Source organism: Syzygium oleosum, unplaced genomic scaffold (genome assembly GCF_021117445.2).
Source record: "Syzygium oleosum isolate NSW1041296 unplaced genomic scaffold, Sole_v2.1 Sole_v2.08, whole genome shotgun sequence".
NCBI lineage: Eukaryota > Viridiplantae > Streptophyta > Magnoliopsida > Myrtales > Myrtaceae > Syzygium > Syzygium oleosum.
The window spans coordinates 816,210-831,660 of record NW_026607492.1 but is presented as its reverse complement, the minus strand read 5'-3'; the positions used below and the strand labels follow the sequence as shown (position 1 = coordinate 831,660).

The 15,451-nt window shown below is 41.6% G+C and overlaps 1 protein-coding gene across 2 annotated transcripts; it reads right to left on the bottom strand.

The window, feature by feature from the left end:
- Positions 1–1,115: 1,115 nt before the first annotated feature.
- LOC115672484 (brefeldin A-inhibited guanine nucleotide-exchange protein 1) lies at positions 1,116–14,509 on the bottom strand. Of its 2 annotated transcripts, XM_056313855.1 has the most exons (11): positions 13,245–14,509; positions 11,871–12,188; positions 8,923–9,256; positions 8,275–8,697; positions 7,510–7,802; positions 6,839–7,112; positions 5,988–6,490; positions 5,357–5,678; positions 4,737–5,118; positions 3,072–3,736; positions 1,116–1,839 (listed from the first exon to the last, which is right to left on the bottom strand). In XM_056313855.1, the coding sequence occupies exons 1-11, from the start codon at positions 14,339–14,341 to the stop codon at positions 1,231–1,233; spliced, it is 5,220 nt and encodes a 1,739-aa protein (XP_056169830.1). In that variant the 5' UTR covers positions 14,342–14,509; the 3' UTR covers positions 1,116–1,230. The 2 variants fall into 2 exon arrangements, with proteins under 2 accessions (XP_056169830.1, XP_056169831.1); XM_056313856.1 differs by lacking the exon at positions 13,245–14,509 and having other exon boundaries at positions 8,923–9,266; positions 11,871–12,034.
- Between the last annotated feature and the right edge of the window lie 942 nt (positions 14,510–15,451).

The window sequence follows — 15,451 nt, the reverse complement described above, 5'->3', positions numbered from 1 at the left end:
GACATAAGAGGATATACATACAAACATTGGAATTAAGGCAGTGTGGGACTCCAAAGAGCATGAGGAACTTGAAGAGCATTAAGTGTGAACCGGTCAATCGTCAAGATTCAAGGGCGATGTACCGAGCTATAAGGTACGTCTGCCTTTTTCGCTTTTCAATATGGAGAGAGAGAGAGATGGTGTTGGTGTGTATGTGTGCCACCATTGGCCCAAGAAAAGGACCAAGACATTATGAAAGCACACGTTGAATAATGCGAACTCCACGTGGTTCTTACGTGCGGGTGGACCCCGTCTAACGGGGGGATCAAGTCAAATCTAAAATGGTACGACCCAAATTAATTTTATTTATTTTTTTGGTAATCGAGGATCTGCCACCATTCCTCGGGGACGAGTCCGCACAAGTAATCGGAGCGCCTATACCTCGGGGGAGACTGGCCCAGCAACCCACTGCCAGGGCCCCCCACTTAAATTAAGGAGCCGAGCGGGGATTCGAACCCAGAACCTCTGAGGAGGGAACGAAAGCGCCCACCAACTCGGCCATGCGCAGGTGGGTCCAAATTAATCTATTTTCATACAATATAAATTTAGTAACTCATGCCCGATTCGATTCATAATGCTAAAACACTTTCATATTTAACACAATCTAAGAAAACTTACATCCAAACTGAAATGAGAGCGTAAAGTGAGCGAATGCAAGATCGAGTGAAGACAAGAAAAAATGAAAAGAGAGTCGTAGAGGTAAATCGAATCTAAATAAGTTACAAACCCATTCAATAACCATATTATTTTGGTATTTGCCATTACAAACCCATTTATAACCTATTTACCGAATATAACTTACCCATATAACGACTCAGCCCATCAAATATGAGTTATGTGGATTAAGAAAACGTCGTAGGAGCAATAGTCTAACTGGTGCCGCTCCTTGCATCCACCATTCTTGACTTGATTAAAGAAAGCTCTGAGAATCAACTGAGAAATGAGACTCTGAAAAGTCTAAAGAGCGACTTCCCATAAAGCCAAACTATGCAGGAACATGAAGGACAGGTATGCCAACAACCTCACCATTTACAATACATTCAGGGGGGGGGGGGGGGGCGGAAGGAAGAGGAAACTTTTACAGAGGAATCGTGCTCTATCCTGCTATAGAATTAAAGGGAAAGGAAATAACTGATGGTGACATGAATTATGCGAATTGCAAAATTTTTTGGGAGGTGCGAGGTGAAATCATCATTCCAGTATTATGGAACCTATACATTGTTGAAATATGTATGTTAGGACACGCTGGACTTCCCCCGAGCTATGCTCGCTCCGCACAAGATCTACCAACAAAGGGAAACATCGCGAGGCGTGCCTCTTGAACGTGTCTCTCTCCAGATTGCCCAACACTCTCAGCGCCGTCACGACCAATGTCGTCCTGGCCGCCAGTTCTTCCTTCTTCGCCGAACCTAGCGGGAGAATCCAGTGAAGAACCGGCCGGTTCGCCGATTTCACCTGCGCGAATTGATGGCTCGTGCAATTCAAGTATGTTTGCACCACTTCCATGCATACCGTGACCAGTCGTGATTCTGTGCCCATCTCACTGGCCAATCCGGGAAATTGCAGGAGTAAATACTGAAGAAAGTTGAGATAATTCTGGTAAGACTCGTTTTCAAAATGAACAATGGGTGGACCGGAGAGCTCCAGAACAGAGCACACCCTCTGAATCTTCTTCTGCAGTTTCATTTCAGAGTTCAGTTGGTGGGCATGTGAAGTAACTGAAGAAAATAACTCCAGGATGGTTCCAATATTGCCTCGGGATAGAGATTTTGGGTGTGACGTGTACAGATCGGCCACCACCTGCGCAAAAAAGAGAAGAATTCCAGGATGATCAATACACTGACATAAACTTGCCACAGAGAAGTTCCTTAGAGATCTTCTCAAGAAAGAAAGTCGAATACGAAAATGAAAAAACAAGCTTGCAGCATAAAAGCAAATTGAAGAAAAGCCGCACGACACGAATTGTCTATCCGGGAATATTTGGAGCAATAAAAAAATACTATTGGAAGATCGCTGGAGCAGAGTATAAATTAATTGCATAAGATAACTGAAACCCGCAGATGAAAGTAGGAGGTGGGTCTCTTCGGTACACTAAGGGCCCGTTTGGCAACGTGCCAAACAGTGAAAATTTCTGTTCTTTTGTTTCCAGAAATAGTTTGGGAACAGAAATGCGTTTGATAAACTTTTTGTTCCCGGGCACATTTTTGCAAAAATTTGTGCCCAGAAACAGTTTTGGAAGAGAAACAAGAAGTAAAAAAAAGTTGCTTCTTGTTTCTCGGCACAATTTTGAGAATCAGTTTTTTTTTTTCTTTTTCTTTTTTTTCTTTTCTTATTTTTGTGTTGTTCTTCCTTGGGCTGGGCCGGCGAGGTCGTCACGGCCCTCGCCGGCGGAGGCGAGGGTCGCCCTCGTCGGCGAGGGTCGGACCCTCGCCGCGGGGCGAGGCGGACCTCGCCGAGACGGGCGAGGCCGAGCCTCGCCGCGCAACCAGGCGAGGCCGAGCCTCGCCGTCGCGACCCACGAGGCCGACCTCGCCACGTGGTCGCGACGGCGAGGCTCGGCCTCCCGAGATCCGGGCGAGGCCGAGCCTCGCCGTCTCGAGCGAGGCCGCCGCCCAGGCGGCAAGGGTCCAGCCCTCGCCTCCGCCGGCGGCCGGCGAGGGCCGTAACGCCCTCGCCGGCGGCCGCTGAGGGCCGTAACGCCCTCGCCGGCTCTAGGCTGTGGCCGGTCGCCGGTGACCGGCCATGGCCAAAGAAGAAAATGGGTAAAAAGAAAAAAAAAATTAAACAATTCAAAATATTATTAAAATATTATTTGGGAACAGAAATTTTGTGTAGTTACCAAACGCATTTCTGTTCTTTTCTACTCTAGGAATAGAAATTTTGGTCAGTTTATCAAACGCCTTTAAATACTCAGAAATTGTTTCCGGGCACAGAATAAAAAAAAAATCATTTCTGTTCAGAAATAGTTCCCGGGGACAGAATGGTATTCATGCGCACCCTAAGGCATCTGATCATAAGGACTCAAGAGGTACCTGTATCAAGAGTAGCTGCACAGCAATGTGACTCTTCATCCGCGAAATCACGTAAGCTGCAGTCTGAAGATTATCATCCTCAATATCATCACCGCTGAGCCCATGATCGGAATCCATTTCCAAATCGGTATGAGTACATTCAATGTTATCCATGGTTCCTAGAACCTTCAAAAATCCAGGAATAGTCGATTCTGTCGCTTCCTTCAAACCCACATATATCTGCCTCCATTCATGCTCTGAAAGTCTGATGCCCAAGTCATCCGTTAATCGCACTAGTGCAGCAACACCTGTACTGGCAGTACCTTGAACAGGACTCTTTATGAACCCCGTTATTATTAAAATGACACTTGACAGTTGAGGCCTCACCACATCGAAGAAACTAACAAAGAGATCTACTAGACAATGTGCAGCCACAGAAGCAGTTTCAGAATCCCAAGTACATCCTTCAGATTGGGAAGATCTAGCACTAGGTGACGACTGGTCATCCCTCACAGGCACCTCTTTCTCAGAGACAAAATTGAATATCGGAAGAACAATAGAGTTGAAAACAGCAATCCAGAACTGGCTGGAGAAGACATGACCATGATCCTTTAGTATGCTGAAAAGCACTTCTAAAGAACTCTTCCTGATTGCGAGTCTGGCATCCGATGTCAGTTTTGACAACCCTGAAGAAAAGTACCAAGGTTAATAACTTACATATGCAAGCCTCTGATCAAACAAATCATGGGCCATGCAGTGAGAGAAAATCAAAGGAGCTCTCCCAGCAAATACATGCACCGCATCTTTAGTGTACTTGTTTCACCTCAACGAAGAACTATGCAATTTTTCTATGAAAGAACAAAAGGAAAAGACCTATAGAATTATTTCAAAACAGATATAAGAAAATCGAATTTCAGATCTCTGCACAGGAATCTACAGAGAAATTACCATATAGATGAAAAATGGCGAGACAGGTTCAACATGAGTCGTATGCGTATCATCATAGATAAAGCCCAAGTTCCAGATTTTTCTGATGGAATTGTTTTACACTAATCCTGCATCCCAGAGCAACAACACTATTCCTCACTTGTTTGTTTTTCTTTCACTTCAAACAACTAAAGGACACTATACCAGGTTGGCAATTTGTCTATTGTTGTATTCAAATCAACCAAAAGAACCATTCTCTTGATGCTGTTATGAAAAACTTGACCAAATGCTTCAAATATTTCAAAACATAGGAAACTAAAAAAAGTCAACCTATTTGACCATAAACTATCTGCTTGAACATTCTCTGCATATAATTCCACAATTTGCCGCTTATTATTCATACAACGTCCACAAAAAATTTCTGAAAACCAGTTCTAGCTTGATCACAATAGCATACCAAAGGAAACCTGATATTTGAATCTTGAAAACTTCTAACCTAAACAAACCTATACTCCCTACAAACTGCAACGAGTTACAGTCGGATAGCTGAACCATACGATTCATAAATTCTCAACCTTATGTATCAGCATGCATGTATCCAACTGTCTTACATTTCTCAGAACAATACAAAATCTTCATTGAAAAGATCAGCTTTATTTAATGGCAAGGTCATCTCAAGTCTGTGGCACTGATGCCAAACATGCAGATAAGGTTGCCAAGTAGCAGCATCTAGAAGAAAGAGATTATAGGGAAAATTACCAGCAAGTAAAGGGACCCAAAAGGATGAAGGCTCGTCCTTATTGGTGAAAGTTTGTGCATTTAACACAACCTCGCTACTTTCTGCAGTGTCTGAAGTTGAACCATCAGGAGTTGAACCATCACATATGCTCTTCCCATTGGACAAAAGTTCACCTTCAGCGAGTTTAACCGCACAAAACCGAAGAAATGCTATGGCATTGGGGCTGACATCTTGGTTAAATCTGCTAGTCGTAAAAGCAAGGAGGCATCTTACACAGTCCGTAAAGGTCATCGCCTCAGTCTCAGTTATATAAGGGAAATATTCACGGACAATCTTTTCCATGGTCTCGAAGGCCAACAAAACGATGTTCTTCCTCTCATCAGCTGCAGCAGCTGTGAAAATCTGAAAAAAAAAAATACTCTCTCAGAAAAAAGACACTGCTAATGACATCTATGTTTCTAAAAGCTCAAAAATTCAATCAAGTACAGCACTGACTCAGCATCATGGACCAATTATATACAAACAAGAGACATCAATAATATGCATAACCTCCAATATTCCGACCCTCCTGCTACCCTAACCCTAATTGATCAAAAATAGCATAATTAAAGTCAAAGAGTTTATCAAATACTTAACATACCAGGAAAACACTTTTCCACCCAGATTTGACATTGCTTACACGGCTGAGAACCATCTGAGAGATACATCTAACTATCAATTCTCTGATTTCTGCAGAGCTGCTTTTCTGCATAACAATCACAAATGGTCTAAGAAATTCATTCTGGAAATTGTAGTTTGCCAGCTCCTCCCGCTCCAGGAATTTCATAGCCAACTGCCTCAATGAGTCCATCACAAAGATCGCAACTGAAAGATTTTCCGATAGCCCAACTGACACAAAGAAATCAGACAGAACGTTCCATATGCGAGACCAAACTAATCTGATCCGGTTCATATTATAATGCCTGCACCAAAAACATGCACAATACAAGCCAATTCTCATTTTTCAAAGGATCGTGCAAGACACATAATGGAAGAAACTCAATATGCAATCAAGATGACATCTTTCAAAGTAAATGTAGACTGCGACCTCCAGAGAAGATTAAACTTATCGCATATGCATCAAATTGTTGGATATGTTCATTGCAACAGGGCTCATACACCTTTCAGTTTCTTCTGATAATTTTCAAGTGATGTACTTTCCACAGCAAAGACCCATTGAGATGGAAGTTGATGCAGACAAACTAAACAGAAGAAAAAGACTTGAGTCTTACGCTATTTCTACAATTTTTGTTAAGCTGAAAACACGAGGATCAGTTGGAGACTGCAATTCTGATATAGCAACCTTGCAAAGGGCCCTCACAAAAGCAACAATTGCTTCACTGTTCAACTGTTGGCTATGAACAAAAACGTGATTTAGCTCGAAGTTCCCAATCTGGTCCAGTAAATTCAAGTTTGATATGAAGTTACTGAGCTGCTCAGGAGTTACTGGTCCAGAAGTATTAACTCCAACTGTAGTACTATCGTATGAACCCCCCCGAACAACAGCCATCACTGCAGGATCCTGAATAGTTCCTTTTTTCTTTAGAGATGAAAGGCCCATGGGTTTAGGTATTCGTTCCTCCGTTTCACCATTTGATCCCGTAAGAAAGGATGCATCGGTAGGAGCACCTTCTCCTAATAGTTGAAGATGCTCAATTCGAGAAAGGCACGTTAGTATGTGCTCCCAGGCTTCATGAAGATGATTACCATCTTCAAGAGCAATCAATATGATTGCCTGCACAAAGTCATAGCACTTAAGCATGAAGTGGTCACACATAAAACTGTTAAACACTAAAAACAAGTGTCACATAGAGTACCTTAAACTAAAACCTCAGTACACCTAAATATCTAGCCCTTCAGTGAGACTTATAATCTCTATCATCTTGAGTAGTCAAGAAAGTAGAGAAGTACAGTTTGAAGGAGCAAAACGAAATTACTGCACATAATATTAATTCAGAAATGTCTGAGGAGGCAGTCCATCTAAATTTTTTTATTCACATATTCGACAAGTTGTTCCATGCTGCCATCATCTGATAATATACATGAAACTCCACCTGTCAAATTCTTATAAACAAACACAAACCTTAACAGCATCAACATTCTTTTGCTTCATATCGGCAGCACAGTGGAGGTAAGTGAACTTTGCAACAGACGTCATGAAAGCATCTCTCTGCGTTTGCATACCCATGACTGCAGTGACATGCACAGCATAACGAAATCCCTGCAAACAGTGAGCAGTAGCAAGCCTATCATCGCTCTGGTCGAGTGTCATACTGAATGCAGCCAACATAGGAGCCCAGCAGACCTCCACCATAAATCTCAGTATTGTTATATCGGTGACAGAATGATAAGTAGACCTGTCGGAAAAGAGAAAAAGCACATCAATAGCTTCAGAAAATGCAAGAGAAAATTGCAGTGTTGAAACTTTCAAGGGTTGAAACAGTGGTTCTAACAAAGCCCCCGAATATGAACAAGATCTCTAATGTTGAGGAAACGTACAAAGCCCTTACAATGGAAAAGGAGACGCATAACGGCAGACCCAGATTTTTATCCAACTCGGGCAGACTGAAAAAAGCACATGACACACCAAGCACATAATTTCTTTTTTCTTTTTCTGAACAATCCAAGCATATAACTGAAAACACCAAGATCGCCATGGCCTTGTACTTGCTCTCCATTAGATGTCCCTGATTATAACTCACCGCCATATGTTCAAATTTTGAAACTAACAAAATATGCTATCAATGAGCTTACTCTGATTTTCCAGCCTTGGCCTTGAACTGTTCCTGGATGTGCTTTATGAGAAGCCCATTTGCACCTAATGGTTTTTCCTCTGTCTGCTTCCCAGTGACTAGATTGAGAATACCGTCCAATCCTAGCAGTTTATTCAGGCTGTTTGCCTGCTTGCTCTGTTGAGCTGGAGAATCAGAACTCATCTTGATTTCATCTTTAACAATTTGATCATACAGGGCACTGAGATATTCTTCTGGTAAATCCTTCCCATCATCTATTCCTCGATTGTTCCGGATGAAATCAGCCTTGCTCATCTATTTCAATAACAGAGCAGATGATCAGCACAGGCTTACTGTAAGTTTTGCATATTTCAGCAAATAAGGTCGTAGATTAGTCCAGTGCCACTATATGGCAATATTGCATTTATAAGCTATTAAGTACCATATGAAGATCTCTTGAAAGAGAGATGAACAAAAATTTCAGGAAATTTGCAGAAAAAGTAGCTGCATATGTTTATTGGCTTGCCCTTTTATTAATAAACACTGAAAAAGCATCTGTTGATACACTCCTACAATCAACAAGTCTCAATCTGTTCCTAAAGACACGTATGAACAACACTTTCAAGCAGTTTCAATTATTCTGAGACTGCGAATTCACACGAGGGGCAAAAACAAAGAAATGAATACTCAACGAGAAAAACCAAATTGCATGAGGCATCAACTTATTTATTACAGAAACTTTAGAAAATCAGAGAGACAGAGACACAAGCAATTTATCCTACCATACCTTATCTTTAACCATATTATTATGCGCATCTGTGTTAAGCATTATCACAGAGTAAGCAAGAACATATGCAGTATCTGCGCTGGTGAATGAACTCGGGTTGCATTTACAATAGCGTTCAGCGAACTTCTCCATTATGCGATCAATCTTCTGTGCCTCCCCAGGTAGCCTGAAGCCTCGTAAGAAGAACCTTATGGCCACACCAAAATCCATTTCTTTGAAATTGAACGAATCCACATAAGCATGCATAACTTTTAAGGGAAACTCATCCCTCTCACCCAAATAATCACCTATCACGGTTTCATTCAAACCCGAAGCACTCTTCAGAAAAGCAGCGATTTCTTCAGGAGAACCACCAAGTTTTTTGGTGCTGATAAGAAACTCAATTCCCTTGGAAGGTTTCCTATTAAACAGTGCAATACCTTTCTGCAGGAAAGTTAGAAAAATAATCAGTAAAGGCAGGGAGGGGCTTTCCGGGGCAATTATACTGAAAAGAATCTAATTCAGCAAAAAGAAAGTAAGGAATGAAGAGTATAAGCCAAAAGATTGGACGAGAAGACCTAAATAGCATATACACAATGAGGTATCACTTTATTACACACAAGCTTAATGATTAATTGATATGGCCTAACCCCATAAACGGAAATTGACCTGAAGCTCCATCTTGTAAGCTCGACGCTGCTCAAGGGTGGTAGCATCAGAAAATTCTGAATTAACTTCAGGATGAAAATCATAATCTGCAACAGCTGCATCCTCTCCATTGGAGGTAGAATGACCCTCTGTTGATATATCACTTTCCGGAAATCGTGTATGAGAGGATTCTCCTATTCTCAGCTGCTGGTCCATCCAACCTCCCATTGATTTAACGATGCTAACTAAGCACTTCACTGACTCATGCCGAAAAGTAATATCCTGAGCTGGAGACAAGGTTGTGACTGAACCAGCAGGTGGTCCCAAGGCAGTTTTGAGTAGACCATTAACAGTCCTGCGATTATCTGATGGAATTATAAGGGTTTTAATACATTTGAAAACAACAATATAAGACTAAGCATAGATAAGAACTAAGTGAAGGTAAAAATAAAAAAAGAGGGCAAAGTAGACTCGATAGCTTTCAAGTTTGAAGATGGCTTCCAGAAGTGATGGGTTTTGTTTGAACCAAAGCTATCGAACTCAAACCAAAACAAGAGACATTGTAATAATTTCAAATCACCACCAACCAAGGCGGCGCAAGCCATCATAGACTGAAAAAATACTTATAAAGAAAGCTGAAAGCACATTACTGATATGCCTTGTACACCATCATTTCAGACTTCAGAGTGGCCAGCTACTTAAAATTTTAAACAGCCTACCATATGTCAGTAAATCTCATATTCCTGTCCATCCAACAATTTTAAGAGCGCAATAGCAACTAAAAGTTCTCAACATTTCCAAAATGGTCAAACAAAAAGGTAAAGCCTAAATATTTGCTCCATAAGCTGAGAATACTTTCAACCCACAAGCACCCCCCCCCTTGCCCCCTTCTCCATCTTCTCTCTCCTCTCTCTTTCTCTCGTCTGAATCCCAGCTTGCAATTCTGCCATTTCAATTAGTGTTAATGGGGTAGTGGTGGTGCCACGAGAGAAATAGAAGCTTATTCGGGAGCTAAGTGAAGTCTTGGAATTTTACAACTTGAATTGAAAACTGAAGCTTCCAAGTGACCTTTGAAAGGTTTCCTATCCTCATCCAAAAAAAAAAACCTTGAATTCTCTGAAAGAGTTTGTTATAGAAAAGAAAGGTTCAATCCATGTCTATACGGGAACACCAAAGCCTCTGTTAATCCAGTCTAATGGGAGTCAAGTGGGCTACTGTCACAGTTCAAAGAACATTACTGCACCTTTATCGCTACTTCTCAATCTCACAGAGGATAGTTCAAAACAAGTTCATTCTTTTTTTTTTTTTTTGGTCGGAAAAGAAAACGTTAACTTGACCTGTCAATGATGGTCATCAATAATTTGTAATAGACTATGACAAATTACTGATACTTTCCCATATAACAAAATAAACCAAAAATTTGCATCAATAAGCTCAAGTTAACATAATATTCAGTCGTATGTTGGATCTTCCATAAGGTGCCACCCTACAACTAAATATTTGAACAAAAATTTATTCATTTTCTTCACAATATAGACAACGACAGGCTACGCTGCTGCTTTTATTTGTTATTTTCAAGGGACAACAGCATCAGAGGTCCTGAACTATTGCAAATTGGTCAATCAGTTCTCTTAACTTTTTTTTGTGCAGTTGAGTCCCCAAATTATATACATTTTTTTTCACAAGTCCTTCCGTTAAAGAGCAAAAGGAGATACTGACATGAATTTCCACGTCAACGGTGACTGGGCTTATGAGTGATGACATGGATATCGGTCCCTATGATGCTGACGTGGATTAATTAGAAAATTGAAACAAAAACTCAAACCCTAATATAAAGACAAAGGGAGGCGAGGCAGCAGGGGCCGCATCGCCACCTCTCAAGCACCGGCAAGGACCTCCTGACGACAGCCTATGGCAAATGCAGCAGGGCTGCTTAAGGCAACGACCTTCAACCTCCATCTTGAAGCTCTCACTCACTCAATTGATTCACCAACGAGTAGGATGCTACATTTTCATTCAATGACAACTTAACGCGACATCAGCAATTCTGTTTTTTTTGTAAATGGAAGGACCAATTCGACCAAAAAATATATATAATTAGGGACTTAAATGTAAAAAAAAAAAATTGTACGACCTAATTGAACAATTTGCAAAACTTCAGTAATTTCCGGTGCCTTTATCTCTATTTTCAATGGGCAAGAACAATAATGGGATGTAGAAATCAAACCCAAGAGTTACTGGGTCAAAGCCAGTAAGGTGAACAACTTATTTCTAAGTCGACACTTTGCTTTGGCTCATGGACTCTTGATTTCTTCCAAAGTATCCAATCTGATAGACTATCGTGAAATATACAAGAAAGGGTTAATAAAGTAACACTCTGAATTAATTGTATGATAGAATCAGCCAAACAATATCCTATATACTCAAAAAGGCAAGCTACAAAGGTCTTACATCGAAACTGCTAACATGTTCCTACCAACAAACAATAAGAGTCCGATATAAGCTAATTTCTGAAACATGCCATTGACAGGTAACACATCAGGTAGAATCCACACTGAAGCCACCAAATTAAACCCAAGGAAACCTTAATCAATTGACTGCCTATGACATATAGACCTCCTGGCTTACTTAGTCAAGAACAATAAAATGGTCCATGAGATTCTGTATTGATTCTGCATTTTCACGAGATCCCACGACTCCCTATCTCATGATGCCGGATCCTTAAGCTAAGCTCAGTTTAAAGCTTCCATCGACTTACTACCCATATCAACCTAGATTTCAGCCTTAAACGAATTCTGCTCGAGCCTCTAAAGAACAAATCAGCCAAGTGCCTCCAGTAAAACCAATGACTAAAGAATCTATTAGGAGTCGATGGCCAAACTTATTGCTCCAATCAGCTGTAATTCGCTCATATCATAAGGAGACCCTTAAAAATAATAGAATTTTCAGACATATCTAGTAAGTAGTACCTTTCAAATATGTTTGGGGCATCCAAGTCACAGTCGTAGTTAACAAAGATATCAATGATAATCTGTGAATCCTGAGATATCTTCTCCAATAGGTTGAGAACCGTCATTTTCTGTAAAAAGCTAGGCTGCAGGACATTCTCAAGCACCCGAAGCACAAGCATGGGAAAGAATATTCCAATTTCTGCTTTCAAACCTGATCTGAACTTTATTAAGAGGGTCATAAAAATAGAACACTGAAGCTGGAAAATAGCCATGACTGACAATGCACTGTTCTTTAGTAATGATAAGCAGAGAAACTGCTTAATGGCACTGAGAAACCTGCACAAAGGAAAGGAATTGAAGCCTCGTTAGAAACTCACACTCAACTATCAGGAAGCTTATAACTGCATATGTGCACATACTTGATGGCCAAACATGCTACTTAACAGCACATGTCGCTAGGTTGTATCCTGAAAATCCAATCTCTACAGTATTTTCAAAATTGGATAACTACTATCTTCTCCCCGTTCCTTATCATTTTCCATTGCAAACCAAACAATGGAGTATCCCACAACATAACAAAACTCCCATGTAATAGTGCACGTAAAAAAAAAAAGAAAAGAATGTAACAGTGTTAACAGTACTCACACATAACAATTGAAAAGCTAAGCTTTCAAATAATATGTTGGTGTACATCAATTAATAATCTGAATGGTTTAAAATAAAGTCAACAGCTGCACATTTATACTTTACGCTACTAGTTTAGGGCAAGATTAGGCAGGCAATTAAATGTATATATCCCTCTATCGCTGTCTTGGCTAGATAACATGTGAGTTGCAGACACCAGGAGGAAATCCTTTGCACCTTACACATTATTAAAAAAAGAATTGCCCACGATTGCAGGGAATTTTGTCCTGTTGTATAGTCAGCTATTATATTTTGCATAAGCCCTCGAACCCCGTAACCAATTATCAATTTTTGTGCGTAACAATTTTTTAAAGGATAAAAATTACAGACCAGAATAAAACCACAATACAAAAGAGGTATTGAGAGTCCCGTAGACTGTAATAGAGCTTAGGGTACACAATATTACAGTCATTGGTCGATAACCAAGAAGTTAAAAAAAATTTAAACGTTGATGTGGTCTAATTACTAGAACATCGTAATTGAATCTAAATCACTCTAACGGAGAAAGCAGATTTCTTGCCAAGTACGGTGGAGTTCATGATTCTATCTCTCTATTGGCCACGGTATACTAAAAGTTTACAGATAAAGACACGGCAGGCTGAAGAATGAGAAATTTGACTCGAATTCTACAGCAATTTTGCCGACATTAGGTGCCTATGTTACTGAAGCTGAGAAGGCTGGCTGAAATGTAAAAGTACTGTCGCTTGCCTCTCGTTTGTGCGCCAAATAGGGCCACCATTGTCCATGACGACCTTTAGCAGCTCCAAAGATAAAATTTTCCCTCTCAAAAGTATTTGATCATCGGTCTGCTCTTGAGTCGAGAATTTCATCGACAGTTTACACAAGTTCTTAAAAAGAAGAAACCCATCTTCTCTAATCTTACTGCCGCCACCTGGTTTAGCTCCGTCAGTCGACTCTGCATCGCCCAATTCGCCTTTCTCGCCCTCTTTCACCTCAGAGACATCCCCATTCTGCACGTCTGAGGACAAATGCAATTCCAAATTCTTATTCACAGCAGTCCCATCGTTGGCATCAACGACCTCATTAACAAAATTCTGACAAAAATGTATGGAGTTCCCTTCGTTCAAATTCTTATCCGTAAACTCCAAAAGCTCACTAACAGACACCGTCTTGAAACTAACAGCCATCGAGTCCTCCTCGACCCGACTGAAAACGATCACCGCGATCTGCGCCAGAACAGACTTGGCACAGATCTGGTTAGTCCCATTCTGGCCACCGAGATACACATTGTAACAAGTCTTGACGATATGCACCAAGCAATCGCCTCGGATCAAAATGCAAGGCGACCGTATCGCCGCCAGCGCGACCCTGAGCACGCCGAGCTCGATGGCCTCCTCCCCGATCCCGCCCGACTTACACACGCCCTGCAACAGCCTCAGAATCGAGCCCGGACCTCCTCCTCCTCCGCCTCCGCCTCCGCCCCCGGCGCTCGCCTGATCGCCAGAGCCGGCGCCGTCGCGGATCTCCGCGTGGACGAGGTTGTGCGAGAAGAGCTTGAAGGCGCACTCGAGCGCGGGCTCCACGATCTTGCCGTAGGCGGAGTCGAGGGCGAGGATCAGGGGCTGGAGGACGAAATCGGCGTCGGCGAGGGAGAGGCCGAGCAGCGGAGAGGGAGGATCAGCCGGGGCGGCGGTCTCGAGCCTGTCGAGGGCGGATTTGCAGGCGGAGACGATGTGGGAGTGCTTCCTCCACGCGGCGTTCTTGATGATCTTGTCGAGGGAGGGGCCGATCACGCGGCCGGAGCGGGACTGGCCGCCGAGGGATTGGGAGGCGGAGGCCGACATTGGTGTGGCGGACGGCGGCGGCGGCGGTCAGTGAGCCGGCGGCGCATTTGCAGATCTGGGGCGACGAAATGGCATGGCGTAACCAGTCTTCGGATGAACGATGATGCGTAGAGAGAGAGAAGAGAGAGAGAGAGAGAGAGATGAAAGGGCGATGATGATGTACGACTTTGTCAGATCCGAGTGGGAATTCGGTGAAGGCTGGGGGGGTTGATAGTGGAAATGCGTCCTTCTCGTGTCCTCCACTGCAAAATACGATTTGGGTACCACTTGCAATTTTACGAATTTCATTTGTTATTTATCGTGCAACATGGAATGTTACTATGAATAAAAACACTTACAAAATTAAATAGACAGTTTTCACAAAAACTAAAATTTATTTCACGAACTCCGTTTATCATTCGCGATATATAGCAGTACAATCGGAATTAATTAGGAACGAAAAAGAGTAAATTTACACGCTCGAAATGTACTCTATATGCTCGAAAGGGTAACTCAAGAAATTTAATTTAAATTCGCGGTGACATATAGTAAATTAATACGATCTATCTAAAAGAAAAGGGCTGATTACGATAATTTGATGTTAAATTTACTGAGTAGTTGCTAACTATAGATACTATCGATATTGCGAGAAGAATTCCAATGAATCACGACGCATCAAGGCAAGTTATTGCCCAATTAAGTAAATAACGTCCGATCGAGGTAAGTTACGACCCATGAGATACCCTTCGAAAATTGCACATCGTTCAAGTTGCGACTAATTCAGGCTAGATTACGCTACCATCATAGTAAAATGCCCGATTGGGCTAGACAAAAGTACTACTCGCAGCAACAATTGACCAAAATATGCCTGTTTTGCTAGAATGATGCTCGTCAATTCACGTGTATTCTATTCAAGACCATATTCAATCAGAGTTAATGCAAAAAAAACCAAAATTTTTTTATTACGAAAGTCCATTGTATCAAGGTATGAATACTCATAAAATCATACAAAACGAATCAAATTGTAGAGTCTAAGCAAAATCCTGAACATTTAATACCTGCAAGATCAATACTACAAATAACTATATAAATTGCTAACCAAATTAATGTAAAAACAGCTCGCGACCCATA